Source organism: Trachymyrmex septentrionalis, unplaced genomic scaffold, assembly GCF_001594115.1.
Source record: "Trachymyrmex septentrionalis isolate Tsep2-gDNA-1 unplaced genomic scaffold, Tsep1.0 scaffold37, whole genome shotgun sequence".
In the NCBI taxonomy this organism is placed as follows: domain Eukaryota; kingdom Metazoa; phylum Arthropoda; class Insecta; order Hymenoptera; family Formicidae; genus Trachymyrmex; species Trachymyrmex septentrionalis.
This window is the reverse complement of record NW_017305536.1, coordinates 3,363,051-3,376,429: the sequence shown is the minus strand read 5'-3', so window position 1 is coordinate 3,376,429 and position 13,379 is coordinate 3,363,051. Positions and strand designations below refer to the sequence as shown.

Here is a 13,379-nt window from a genome sequence, read left to right as displayed (position 1 = left end):
TATATATATATATATATATATAATTATGTTTTAATTTAATTGTAAAAAGTTCATAATCAATATACAAATCTGTTTTCTAGTATATCGGAACTGCATTTACAAATAAACGATGATTGTCTAGTCAATATAGAATCAAATATTCGTATCGGAGCGATGAAACATCATACAGCAGCACATTTATTAAATGCAGCCTTAAAGCAAGTTATGCAAGTAATTTATCAACGTGGATGTACAGTCAATATGGATAGTTTAAAATTTCAATTCAATTCGTTAGGCGAACAACTTACATTAGAACAAATGGAGACAATAGAAGATTGTATTAACAATGTCATACAGTCTCATGCTGTAACGACTGTGCAAACTGTGAATTCGCTCGAACTGTTAAAGCAAAATGATGTTATGTTACTTCCAGGAGAGATATATCCTTACACAGACATTAAAATCGTTGAAATTAATACTAATGATTTAAGAGCAAAGTTAGTGAATCTGAATTTTAAACATCAAATTTTCTGAACTAAACTTTATATTAATATCAATGATGTATTTTTAGGGAAACATGTTGCGGTACGCATGTACATAATACTGATGTACTGCAACACTTCTGTTTTTTAACATATACCTCAAAGGGAGCAACAAAACGCACTATTAAGGCTGTTGTTGGTCCGGGAGCTCTACGTATGAAACAAGCCGGTGAAAATATATGTCAAAGGATTGCAGAGTTAGAAGACGTTTTACGAAGTGGCAAATTCACATATGAGCTATTTAATACAGAATTAAATCGAATAAAACAAGAAATTAATGCTCAGGATATACAAGTACCATTACCTTACTTGATTAAAGACAAATGTTTGACACAGCTGGAGAATTTAAGCAAGATAGCATGGCTGCGAGAGAAAGAAATTGAAAAGTATGTAATATTATATACACATACTACATAAGTAATCTATTTAATTGTGAATAATACTTAATAATAATTTTTAATAGAGATTCTATAACTCGTGAAATCATTGATGCCATGGATTCGTCATCTTGTTTTATTGTGTATTGTCTGAATAAAAATCCTACATATTTGTCATTGCATGAAGTTGTATCTCTCTTTTCTGAGATGCCAATTTTGGTTCTGTCATGTACAAATGGAGTCGTAAAAGCAAGATGTTCCATGCCACGGGTATATTTTATTCATATGTTTGTACATATACATTTCAACATAGATCATATATATATATATATCAAAACGTAAACAATTTAAAAAAACTCTTATTATTGTATTTAGGAAATAGCTTCTAGTGCATTTAATGCACGAACTTGGATGAATATCATCCTTCAAATTTTTAATGCAGAGTATGGACCTATCAAGGGATTCAAACCTATATTGGTCGCAAGTATGAAATCTACAAAAGTATCACAGGATTTTCAGATACGTATGGAAGAAGCAATTACAGAGGCTACCAAATTTGCATCTGCGCACGTAAAAAAAGTTGAGCTTACTAATAATAAAAATCAGTGAACGATTTATTTTATACTGCATTTTATCTCTTCACTCTTTCTATTTGAATGGATATATACGTAATTTAGCGTAGTATCTAAATAAATTAGTCTTTATTTATCTATTTATACTTTTCATTTATATAAAGTAACATCAACAAATATATAAAAAAGTTTTAGCTAAGACGTAGGCTGTACATGTTTCGCATAAAATTGCTTGAGCGCAGACCATTGTGCTGTATGAAGCAATATATGTGGCCTTTTCGTTCGCATATAATCAACCGCTTCTTCAGGAGTCCAATTATTTTTCTAGAAAAACGAAAAGAATATTTCACCACCTAATGACTAAAAATCTCTTAGTTTTGCATTGAAATTATGCCATATGATCTCACTGTTATTAAATAGCACGCGACCAATGTTGCACTTCTTGTTCTTCCTGCTTTACAATGAACATAAACTGTACCATGTTGTTTGCGATTATTGCCGGTACCTGGATTATCTAATTTTTTATCTGATACATTGCGGAATTTATTAATAAAGTTTACACCATCCTGTAATTTTTCCTGCGAAGGTGCTTGAAAGATGTCTGTTGTAGACAACTGTAGAAATTCTATGTTATACCTGCGCCATTCCTAGATGGAGAAAAGAAGTATTATTATATCAAGCTATATATATTTCCATTTTGCACTAGCTTTCAACATATTAGTTCATTTTCTAAATTTAAATTTTATTTAACCACATACCTTTTCCGTGTTTGACAATAAAGACAATTCGTAATCTTCATTCATAGACACAACAGCTTTTATATTTTCATCGTCTATCAACTGAAAGTAAAAAGAAGTGTAAAATATAAATTGTATAACACTACTTGAATATGTGTAATTTAATGGTTGTCGCATGAACTTTATTTGTTTAAATAATTGATATGTTTTCTAACATATTCTTAATGTATATTATTACATAGAAGAATATAGGTATTATAGACTAAAATTAAAAATCATTTTTAAACTAAAACATTAAATATTGTAATAATGTCTGTTTTATGACATTATTAAAAAATAAACGCAGATAAAATAAGATAATATAAGAAAAACATAAAAAACTGTGAAGGCATAAATGCAAGATATTACTGTGATTTTGTATAATATATATAAAATATTTTGATTTATAATTTTGTTACAAAAATAAATTTACTAAACCATACCTGTTTAGTTGTTCGTCGAAATGGTAAGGCGCCCAATATAACAGTCTCATCTATTCTATCGTACCAATTCCGAGTCGTAATTTTTTCCATAACGACGTTATAAAGCAAGGTTGGATAAAACGTTACCCTCGCAAACATTTTTGCTAAAAATCAATTCCGAGAGAAGCGTTAGCTCAAGTGACGATTCAAATGCCTTTGAGAGTTTGAAAAATTTAAAGAAAGTTTGTTTGCAGGCTTTTGTGAGATTCCCCGCGATATTGATATAACGATCTTTTAAATAGGTCAGTCCATTTAATTGCTCGATTATTTCATGTCATAAAATAATATAGTACAATATGTTCCCGTGTAGATTTTAAAGGTAACACAATGAATGAACGAAGACATGGAAGAAGAGTCTTCCAGACGTAGTAAACGATTGTCCTACTTTCGTGGAAAGCAGTTACAGAAAGTAACAGGACGTAAAACTGGTGGGGACAATATCTGATGCAATTATGCTCTTTTTTTATCTAACGATTACTTACATTTATCAGTTTGTTAATTTATGATAAAAGAATTTTTTTAGACAAGAAATTCAAAATAAAATTCAGTATCTTAATAATAATCGATGTTATTCAATTTTATTTAAAAAAATAATGTGATGTAGCGGAAAAGTAACTTCCTCAAGGTTATTTTATCATTTAGGATCATTCAAATATCAGATGTCATGTAAAATTACAAAGACTTGTATTTAATTAAAAACTATTTGTATAAATAAATATACAATATTTACATAGACAATTATTATTACGCTAAACTAACTTTCCAATTTTGTGAGGTTTCTAGTAAATCTATATCTAAACAATAGAATCCAAAGTCTCCTTTCCTAAATGAACTAATAAAGTAGTCCGCTGCGAATTTTAAATCTGGCATGACTTGTTTCTGATTGTTATAGGATTTTATTCTCATGGTTTTTTCGAACTTTGCAGCAATAAACGTGAGTACATATGACACATTGTCATTTGGTTCTAGCAAACCTAATTTCTCTACATATTCAAATCTGCCATTTTTATTCAGCCAATATAGTAGATAATCTGCAAGCAGATGCGATCCTGCTACATGATCTTGCAGACATCCCACTAAAGCCAGCTTAAAACCAGCATGAATGTCATTAATGGAAGGAACTAGGATACCCGGGGTATCAATCAGATACATTAAAGGCTCCTCTGATATTTTTATACGAGTCAATACGGCTCGAGTGACACCAGCCGTTGCGCCAACAGGAGTAGCTTTGCCCGAAAGGTGAAGATTATTGTTTCTCAAACAATTAATCAGAGAGGATTTTCCAACATTGGGTACACCAATGACCATCATGGAGAAAGACTCTTCTTCCATTCTATTGTAACGTTGTGAATTTAATATCAACTTCTTGGCTAGAGGTAAAATCTGCTTCACGCCTTTGCAATATTGATTTTTCAGGTTTGTAAAGATTATGTTGGACAGTCCTTCTTTGTTCAACGTAGAGACTATACTGTCTGTGTATCTCTCATCGGCTAGATCTTTTTTGTTTAGTACAAGTATGTGTGGCTTCAAGCCGGTCAAAGTCCTGCTAAAGTCTGCATAACGTCCAGAGATCGGTACCCGAGCGTCGTGAACCTCTAGGATGCAATCGATCTTTTTCAATCGCTGCTGCATCTGTTTTAGACCCTTCGTCATATGCCCAGGAAACCATCGCAACACCTTTGGCGACATGAACTTTTGTCGCAGATTGGCGACTACTTTACCTCCAGTATTCGTCATGCCGCGGCTTCGGTGTACTTTCGCTACGTTCCTCAAACGATAATCCCTTCTGATAAATTCTAAAACATAGGAAGACGTGACTTGTCAAGGACTTTTGAAACATTCGTTAAGAAGAACAGAATGATGTACCTTGAATATCTTCAGATATCTAGAAAGCTTTTAAAATTTGTCTAAAGAAATATATATCATAATTCAATTCATTGACATTAATGCAAAGATATAATAAATTGTATAATAAGCACGAAAGGTTATGCGAGATAAATGCCAACAGTAGGTTGTAGGTTATCGCGGGATTTTTTTTATGGCTGTTCAAAATCAGAATAACGAGCCGCGCAAACGTCCGTTTTCATGAAAGCCTGTAAATCTATACACTTCAAACAGTACTAATAAATTATAACAGAGAAGTTTGTATTATGATTCAAAATTTATATCTTTTCTATTTTTTTTATGTAGACAAAAAATTTATTATGTAGTAAAAAAATCTTTGAAATTAAAAAAAAGGAACAAAACTTGAGCAATGATTTCCCTTCTCGAAATATATTTTTACGCAAATACACAATTTATAAAATTACAGAAAAATAAAAGAGGGAGGATTATACGAAACAAAAATACGATATGTATCAGATACAAAATATAAAGTGCAACAAATATAATTTCATTAAAACGCTCGGTTTTCATTCATAGCGTCAAAAAGATCACGTGATTAAAATTGACACCAATATTCTTCAATGATTGAGTATCTTTAATTTTTATGTGGTTCATTTTGAAAAGGCATCTTAAATAATAACAATAATAATATATAGGAGACACCACATTGATTTAGTTGACTTCAGTTTCTACTAGAGGCGCTTTTTTCAATGTCTCGTTCATAATATGGAAGATTGGTCATCCTAGTCCATCTCCACCAATTTCCATCCTGTTTAGAACGAAACGAGAAAACGTGGTGTCACACGAAGAGACGGTTTTTCGAAATCTCCAACGAAAATGGCTATGCACGTACCGAAGGCGCCTGGCGTGGCGCAGATGCTTAAGGATGGGGCTCGTGTAAGTGACATTTCATTTCACGATTATGCATGCGATGAACCGGCTCGCGATTCCGTTGACGACGCTTGCTCCCGGAGAAAGATACACGAGGAAGGGATCGGCTCTTGTTCTTGCCTTTTATGGATATTTTAGGAATTCGGAGTACTCGAGAATCTTCAATATGAGCAAAAGGCGACTTACATTAAACTATACCTATGTCTTGTCTTATTTTAGAAAATCAAACTAAATAATATATTGAGAATGAATCACTTTTGTACGTATGTGTATACGTTGTTAAGACTTTTGAAAATTTATACAAGTTTTATATGCATAGAAAAATGAAGATTTTAACTTTTTGCACTGTTTATGCCTTGTTTTAGAAAATAAAATATTAAGAATAGGTTATTTGAGTGTGACGTCAATATTTTATATATATATAAGAATTGTTCAAGATGGAAAATTATATTTTTTTTACTTATCAAAATCAGCTTGGCCGCTTGATTTTGATAAATTTGTTATTTTATGTTTTTAGTACTTTTCGGGTCTCGAAGAAGCAGTTTACAGGAATATTACAGCTTGCAAACAATTTGCTGATACTGTAAGGAGTGCATATGGTCCTAATGGCATGAATAAAATGGTCATTAATCATATTGAGAAGCTGTTTGTAACAAATGATGCAGTGACAATCGTCAATGAATTAGAAGTGGAGCATCCAGCTGCCAAGTTATTAGTCTTGGCATCAAAAATGCAAGAAGCTGAAGTAGGAGATGGAACAAATTTTGTTATCATCTTTGCTGGAGAATTGCTTCATGCAGCAGAAGGATTACTTCGTCTGGTAAGTTGCTTTATAATATTTGATTACATCGATGTACCAGTAAAGTATTCACTTTTTTATTTGAAATATAAAATATTTTTCCAGAAATATGATAAATATGTGCATTTAATAGAAATAAATTATATTTTAATTTTTTTATTACAGGGTATCACAACTTCAGAGATTATTGAAGGTTATGAGAATGTCTTGAATAAAGCACTTGAAATTTTACCGACTCTAATTGTTCATGAAGTAAAAGATGTACGAGACGAGGAACAAGTGAAGAAAGGAATCAGGAGCACAATTATGAGCAAGCAGTATGGAAACGAGGATATCCTTGCTTCTTTCGTCACCAAGGCTTGTATCTCTATTTTGCCAGAGAAGACAACATTTAACGTTGACAACATACGAGTTTGCAAAATACTCGGGGGTGGTTTAAGTAACTCTCAAGTAATGCAAGGCATGGTATTCAAGCGTCAAGTGGAAGGAGATGTCACAAAGCAAACCGAAGCAAAGATTGTGGTATACACTTGCGCTGTAGATGTTATTCAGACTGAGACCAAAGGTACAGTGCTGATTAAAACAGCCGATGAGTTATTGAAATTTTCGCGTGGTGAGGAATCGCTGTTAGAAAACCAGATCAAGGCAATCGCTTCTAGTGGCGCCAAAGTTGTTGTGTCAGGTGGAAAATTCGGTAACATGGCCCTGCACTATATGAACAAGTATAATCTGATGGCTGTTCGTATCCCAAGCAAGTTTGACATCAGGCGACTTTGCAAGACCGTCGGTGCTACTGCGCTGTCAAAACTGGTAAATTTATTGGCCCTGATATCTCAATTCCGTTAGACATTTTAGTATTTTGCATAACTTCATCTGATATATATGCAATTAGAGGTCTATTTTCTATAGCTTAATTAGTGTATATTTTTGAAATTTAAAGTAAAATAAATATATGTCTGATATTTGATAAAAGCAAGAAAATTTAAGGCCGGTATTCACAGTCTATTCTTATTTCAAGACTGATTTAAGTAATGTTTTAAGATACTAATATAGCCCTGTGATTAAATAATGATATCTGAAGATTATACTTAAGACTGTCTTCATTATAAGAACTTACCATGAGTATTGGTGTTAGTACAGTATAGTGCTCAAATGAAAAACAGACCTAATGTTTTAAAATATTCTATTACAATAATCAATAATTTATTTTAAAGGTACCTCCGTCGAAAGAAGAGTTGGGATATGCCGATACGGTATACATAGACGAATTGGGAGACACTATAGTGGTAGTGTTTAAACTGGAGGGAACAGAGAGCCGCGTCAGCACCGTGCTTGTGCGTGGTTCGACCGAGAATTATATGGATGATATTGAGCGCGCAATTGATGATGGTATCAACACCTTCAAAGGCATTACGAAAGACGGTAGATTTGTTCCTGGTGCAGGTGCTACGGAGATCGAGCTTGCTGCACAGCTGGCGGCGTATGCAGATACGCTACCTGGTCTCGAGCAGTATGCCGCACGCAAATTCGCCACTGCCTTAGAGATATTCCCGAAAACGCTGGCCGAGAGCAGCGGTGTACGCGCGTCTGAACTCGTATCGAAATTGTATGCAGCACACAAGGAAGGAAAGAAGAACTACGGTTTTGATATCGATGTATGTTTCTCTCTTTCTTTCTCTCTGTCGTCCCTTTCCTTCTCTTTCCTTTCCTCCCTTCCTTCCTGCCTTCCTCTTTCCCTTCTATTTTAACTCTTATGGTGATTTTAGAATTGTCTTTCTTGAAATCTATGACGTCTATATGGATGATTACTTTAATTCTATATTTCTTTTTGCAGGGTGAGAGCGCAGCTTTGATCGATACCATCGAGACTGGAATCTTGGATTTGTATCTGACAAAGCAATGGGCGATCAAATATGCGGTCGGTGCGGCGTGTGCGGTTCTCAATGTAGACCAAATCATTATGGCAAAGCGAGCGGGCGGTCCGAAAGTTCCAGCGGGAGGCGTTCGTGAAGAAGACGATTAATAAGTGAACGAATCGACGGCACAATTGTAAACTTTCATACGTCTTATTAACACATTATTAGTTTCTGAAAAAGTCATTGGAATAGAGCGAGTAAAAAATAAACACCGTGTCTCTGTTTAATTCACCTAATTAGAAAGAAAAGAAATGTACTTTCTATTGCATGCTTGTTCATTTTTGGAGGTGGGCAAGAACTTCTATAATTTTATATTTTCATCCAACTGTTGAACTTCAAATTATATTAATTTTATATTGTATTAATTTAAGATTCAATAGATGTATTGGATGGATATTAAGTCAAGTACTAAATAAACTTGTTAATAAATATAGTATCCAGTACCATTTTTTCTCTGTTAATTTGATAGAATATAAAAAAAGAAAAATTAACATAATAAATAAGGATCGTATAATTAATAATAAATAAATATGTTGCAAAAAATTTGGTAAATTGCATAAAATTGTCAGAATCTATATAGCAACATTTATTCGGCTACTAAAAAATCAAATTATTGTATGGATGATAAAGTATTCAACATAAAATAGATCTGTAAATATATATATAAAGTCAAAAAGTAGTTTTCGAAATAAATTTCGAAATAATATTATAAAACCATTGAATACACTTAGAAATTTTCCAATTATATACTGTCATATATTTAAGGTTTTATTTAGCAGAAACAAATTAAAGGCCTTCCATCATCTCCGTCGATTTTATCAGTGTCCTCTATTCTTTGTAAATATACTCGCTTGCAAAAAAACGCAAAAAAATCAATCAAAACAATTATATCATATATTTGAAAGGCTGGATGTATTACAAAATTAAAACTGAATGTATTATAAAATTCAATACATTTATTTTACAGCGTAGTAAGGCATAAAACTAGTGCTACAAAATTCAGTACAACATTTATGATCAATATGCCGTAAACTTAACTAAAACAATGGAGTTGTATAATGTAACTTAAGAAAATACATTTTACAGTTTTAAAATATAAACAACGTTCACATTAATAATTAAGTTTGTTTCAAATTTAATTATTAATATGAACGTTGTTTACATTTTAAAACTGAAAAGTTGATTGATTTTGACGCATGTTGAAATTAAAAATGACAAAATGTTATTTAACTTAAAGAATTGTATTGCTCCTTTGATTTCTAACAATCTAACATAATTGATGTTTTATAGTAATGTCCTAATTTTTTATATGGCCATTTGATAGAATTTATGCTAATGTCTGAACTTTCATGAAAGGTAGTATACAACTAACGTTTATTCAATTGTTTATTTTAATTAGATTTTTCAATTTATTTTGCAAATAAAGCAAAGAAAGGTAAAATTTGGCATTGGGCTTTTCCACTTTGGATATGATTTTGTTTGTCAGGTACGTCCAATATTAATTGAAAGTATAAGCATATTTGTAATAGAATGTATACATGTAACAGAATATAATGTATATAGAATAGAATTGTATACTTCTACATTCAATTTTGGAAATTACATAAATATCTAAATGGCATTTATAATATTGGAGCCATTTTTTAATTAACTGCATTTTTATATTTTTCATTGTTAATTTACATATTCAAAGTTTTTTGTATTGATTGTTTTTAATTTAACATAAGTATTTTTATTATGTATAATGAAAGCATATATTTTTTCAGTTCTATAGTGCAGCTTTGGCCTTCTTGATGACTTTAATATTGGTATGACGATATATGTATAATCCATAATAAACCACTTCTTTAATGCATGAAAAATATATTTTGATGACAACGTATATAATTAAATGCATTTTGATTAAATCAAACATTTATAGTTGTTATGACAAGATTCGAGATTTTACAGCTATAATGTTTGGTAGATTATACTATATTATAAGAATTATAGCATATATATTATAAAGATTTGTTTAATATTTTTTAGTTGAATTCAACGGACTACGACGAGTACTTTTAGACATACACAACATTATCCAAATTCTGATGAATGTTAATCTCAGCGCATTCTACTAGTTTAATTATTTTATTAACGTTTTATTAAATAAATATACTCATAATACGTGCCTACACTATTTTATTAATAAATAATAGTAACTGAATAAAAAACACACAGGTATGCAGATAAAGTACCTACATACAGATTATCATATGTACGCTTTTTTAATAAAACATGTACGTATTTTATATGTAATAAAAAATAAATACAATTATAAATGCTGTTCAAATTATAATAAAAATGATAATATAGATGCATAACTCTTTGCGGTACCGCGAGCCATATATGCATCACTTGATCTCTTGCCTTCTAGTGGCTCTTAAACAGTGTTATTATTGTTTTGTGATATACATTTTGTTTTTATATGATCTTCAGACATTGATTTACCCATGAACCACTTAATCAAGTTATTATTTTAATCTAGTAATACATTAAATACGATAAAGAAAGCCAAGATCGGTCACATTTTTGGATGTTACATATAAGTTAAATATATTCTTTTATTAAATCAATTTTTATTTCAGAAATCGACAACAATGAGAAATACTTCGAGTGCTGCCGACTGACATCGCTGGCAATAAACGTAAGATTTTCCGTTTTTATACGATGCGCGAAACACAAACGCGTCGCGAAAGAGCCATCATATTAATGAAATTGATTAAATATTAATATGAACATTTATCAATTATAATAATTATCAATAATAATAATAATAATTCCATTAGTATACGAACACACACACACACACACACAAATGCCGCGTTTATTCAAAATTAAAAATATAGATATACGACTAAAAATAAATCTAAATTAAAAAAATCTTTAAGTCAACAACGTTTTGATTTAAAAAGACTTGAACATTGTAAAACTAGGAACTAATAAATTTCTTAATATAAATATTACTATATATGCGAACAAAATTTTAATTTAAAAATAAATTTAAAATTACTAAATCGATTATCATCCGATAAAATTCAAGGCCCATATACGTATTTTTAACGATTCGAACGATTCATTGTTGAATCTCGTCTCAAAGCATGCGGAGATGAAAAATTCAAATAAATGATGCAAGATCCGAAAGGGAGAGAAAGTGCTACATATAACACGATTATATGAACTGAATATCGATTTATACATCTTCAGCCTTGAAAAATGGACGATGTATCCTAAGAAAAGTGAATGTTGCTATGCAGTTTACATTCACTTTGTCAGAGGGCAGTGCGCGGCAGCATTTTGCGATTACAGGTTTTGGGCTGTCATATCCTCTCTCAGACTTCTCTCTGTATATAGTTTATACAACCTTTACCGCATTATTATCCATTTACTTAAAATTTTACTGATAATAAATAAGTTATACTGGAATTGTCACAATGTTTCGCACAGTGAGTATTACAGCCGTCATTCTACACAAATAAGATATGAAATCATTTTAGAATGAAACACATGAATAACAAAGTGCTTATGCGTTATTTTTTTAGGTTATTTTACAAGTACGCAACCAAGTTGCCCGGTTAAACAATGTACGACACTTTGCGGAAGAAATTAATGAGGCTGCAACTATAGAAAAGTGTAAATATTCAATGCCATTAGGGAATTATTTGCAACTCTAAGAGAGAATATTTATAATTAAACCATTTTCATTTCTACTTTTATGCATATAATAGAAATTTAATGCTATTATTTTTAAGATAGTTTTCTTTTTATTTATAGGTGTAAATAATGTAACATTACTTGGAAGGGTTGGAGCAGATCCTCAGAAACGTGGCTCTGAGCATCCAGTTGTATTATTTTCCCTTGCAACACATACAAATTATAAATACGAATCAGGTACATATATCAATCCTAACCTAATTTTGGAAAAGTATGCAATAATGTTATAGGAATAATTATATTGGAGTATTTTTTTATTTCCAGGTGAATTTATGCAAAGAACAGACTGGCACAAGATATGTGTTTTTAAACCTAATTTAAGGGAAATTGCATATAAATATTTAAAGAAAGGTCAACGAATAATGATAAATGGTAGGATAAGCTACAGTGAATTTAAAGATGCAGAAGGAAGAAATGTTCTTGCTACATCTATCATAGCAGACGATATAATATTTTTCCAATAAAAAGTTTTATATGTAAGCTATATATTTTTCTATATATATTTTCCTTTTCAATAAAATTAAAAGATATTTTCTTTTATTCTGCAATCTGTAGGCAGTTGAATAACGTAATAATGATTTGCCATAAAATGTATCTTTGTTGATGAATTTCAAATGTTCTAAATTTAATATTGTTGATAGAATTCTTACTCTAATTAAATACAATTAAATCTATAAATATTGGTGTGTCCAAATTAGATATATCAATGATTAGTGTCTAAAAAAAAAATTTATTTTCAACAGATTGTATTTTTTATTGGATGTTGAAAGAATAGTATACGTACTGTCTTAATAACTAAATAAGTCTATATTTACAACATTCATTATTTCATGTATTCTTCATATAACAACTTATATAATAAAACAGCTCTAATTTCTAAAATTTTACATGTTTTATACACGCGAAACGATATATAAACTTCTCCAATCTTAGACGTATATGCATTGTTTCGCACTACTATTATATCTTCATATATGCGCTGTTACATACATATAGAACACATATGTATAAATATATTTATATATTATATATACATTATATTGTATTTATATAAATATATTTATAGATATATATTTATTCATTTATATATAAACATTTCGGATAAACATTTCTGTTTGTCCGACATTTGTCCATGTGAAAATTATTTACATGATTGTAAAGAGAAAAGAGAGATATATATATATTAGGTTAGGTAAAAAGTCATCGCGTTTTTTTAAAAGACATCTATCAGTAAAAACCGCAATTACTTTCTTACCAACAATATAAATATATCTTGATAGAGTAAAGTTTCAGCTTTAAAAATCTTTTTTAAATTATACGATACGACAATTTTTAAGGGAGTTATGAGCAATTAAAGTCAAAATAATTCTTTTATTTAATCCGCGATAACTCAGTAATCAAAAGTCGTAGG

The 13,379-nt window shown here is 30.6% G+C and overlaps 5 protein-coding genes across 6 annotated transcripts in view; 3 read left to right on the top strand and 2 right to left on the bottom strand.

Annotated features, from left to right (window-relative positions):
• LOC108750792 (alanine--tRNA ligase, mitochondrial) overlaps nucleotides 1-1,587 on the top strand; it is a 4,629-nt gene extending 3,042 nt beyond the window's left edge. The window contains exons 9-12 of the mRNA XM_018490530.1: nucleotides 81-476; nucleotides 551-907; nucleotides 985-1,168; nucleotides 1,274-1,587. Coding sequence (XP_018346032.1) covers nucleotides 81-476; nucleotides 551-907; nucleotides 985-1,168; nucleotides 1,274-1,507 — 1,171 coding nt within the window. The 3' untranslated portion in view covers nucleotides 1,508-1,587. The remainder of the gene's footprint in view (nucleotides 1-80; nucleotides 477-550; nucleotides 908-984; nucleotides 1,169-1,273) is intronic.
• Nucleotides 1,588-1,613: 26 nt separating this feature from the next.
• On the bottom strand, nucleotides 1,614-4,517 carry LOC108750794 (phosphatidylglycerophosphatase and protein-tyrosine phosphatase 1). Of its 2 annotated transcripts, none has more exons than XM_018490534.1 (5): nucleotides 4,450-4,517; nucleotides 2,690-2,832; nucleotides 2,229-2,309; nucleotides 1,878-2,117; nucleotides 1,614-1,794 (listed from the first exon to the last, which is right to left on the bottom strand). In XM_018490534.1, the coding sequence occupies exons 1-5, from the start codon at nucleotides 4,463-4,465 to the stop codon at nucleotides 1,666-1,668; spliced, it is 609 nt and encodes a 202-aa protein (XP_018346036.1). In that variant the 5' UTR covers nucleotides 4,466-4,517; the 3' UTR covers nucleotides 1,614-1,665. The 2 variants fall into 2 exon arrangements, with proteins under 2 accessions (XP_018346036.1, XP_018346037.1); XM_018490535.1 differs by lacking the exon at nucleotides 4,450-4,517 and adding an exon at nucleotides 3,488-3,540.
• LOC108750793 (mitochondrial GTPase 1) lies at nucleotides 2,812-4,488 on the bottom strand. Its single transcript, XM_018490533.1, has 2 exons — nucleotides 3,488-4,488; nucleotides 2,812-2,832 (listed from the first exon to the last, which is right to left on the bottom strand). Exons 1-2 carry the CDS (start codon nucleotides 4,463-4,465, stop codon nucleotides 2,812-2,814), a joined length of 999 nt encoding a protein of 332 aa, XP_018346035.1. The 5' UTR covers nucleotides 4,466-4,488.
• A 797-nt stretch (nucleotides 4,518-5,314) lies between the features above and the next one.
• Nucleotides 5,315-8,528, top strand: LOC108750438 (T-complex protein 1 subunit theta). The gene is made up of 5 exons (XM_018489875.1): nucleotides 5,315-5,509; nucleotides 6,021-6,323; nucleotides 6,468-7,112; nucleotides 7,517-7,957; nucleotides 8,137-8,528. The coding sequence occupies exons 1-5, from the start codon at nucleotides 5,450-5,452 to the stop codon at nucleotides 8,323-8,325; spliced, it is 1,638 nt and encodes a 545-aa protein (XP_018345377.1). The 5' UTR covers nucleotides 5,315-5,449; the 3' UTR covers nucleotides 8,326-8,528.
• Nucleotides 8,529-11,552: 3,024 nt separating this feature from the next.
• Nucleotides 11,553-12,432, top strand: LOC108750529 (single-stranded DNA-binding protein, mitochondrial). The gene is made up of 4 exons (XM_018490013.1): nucleotides 11,553-11,700; nucleotides 11,797-11,887; nucleotides 12,029-12,145; nucleotides 12,233-12,432. Exons 1-4 carry the CDS (start codon nucleotides 11,689-11,691, stop codon nucleotides 12,430-12,432), a joined length of 420 nt encoding a protein of 139 aa, XP_018345515.1. The 5' UTR covers nucleotides 11,553-11,688.
• The last annotated feature ends 947 nt before the right edge of the window (nucleotides 12,433-13,379 follow it).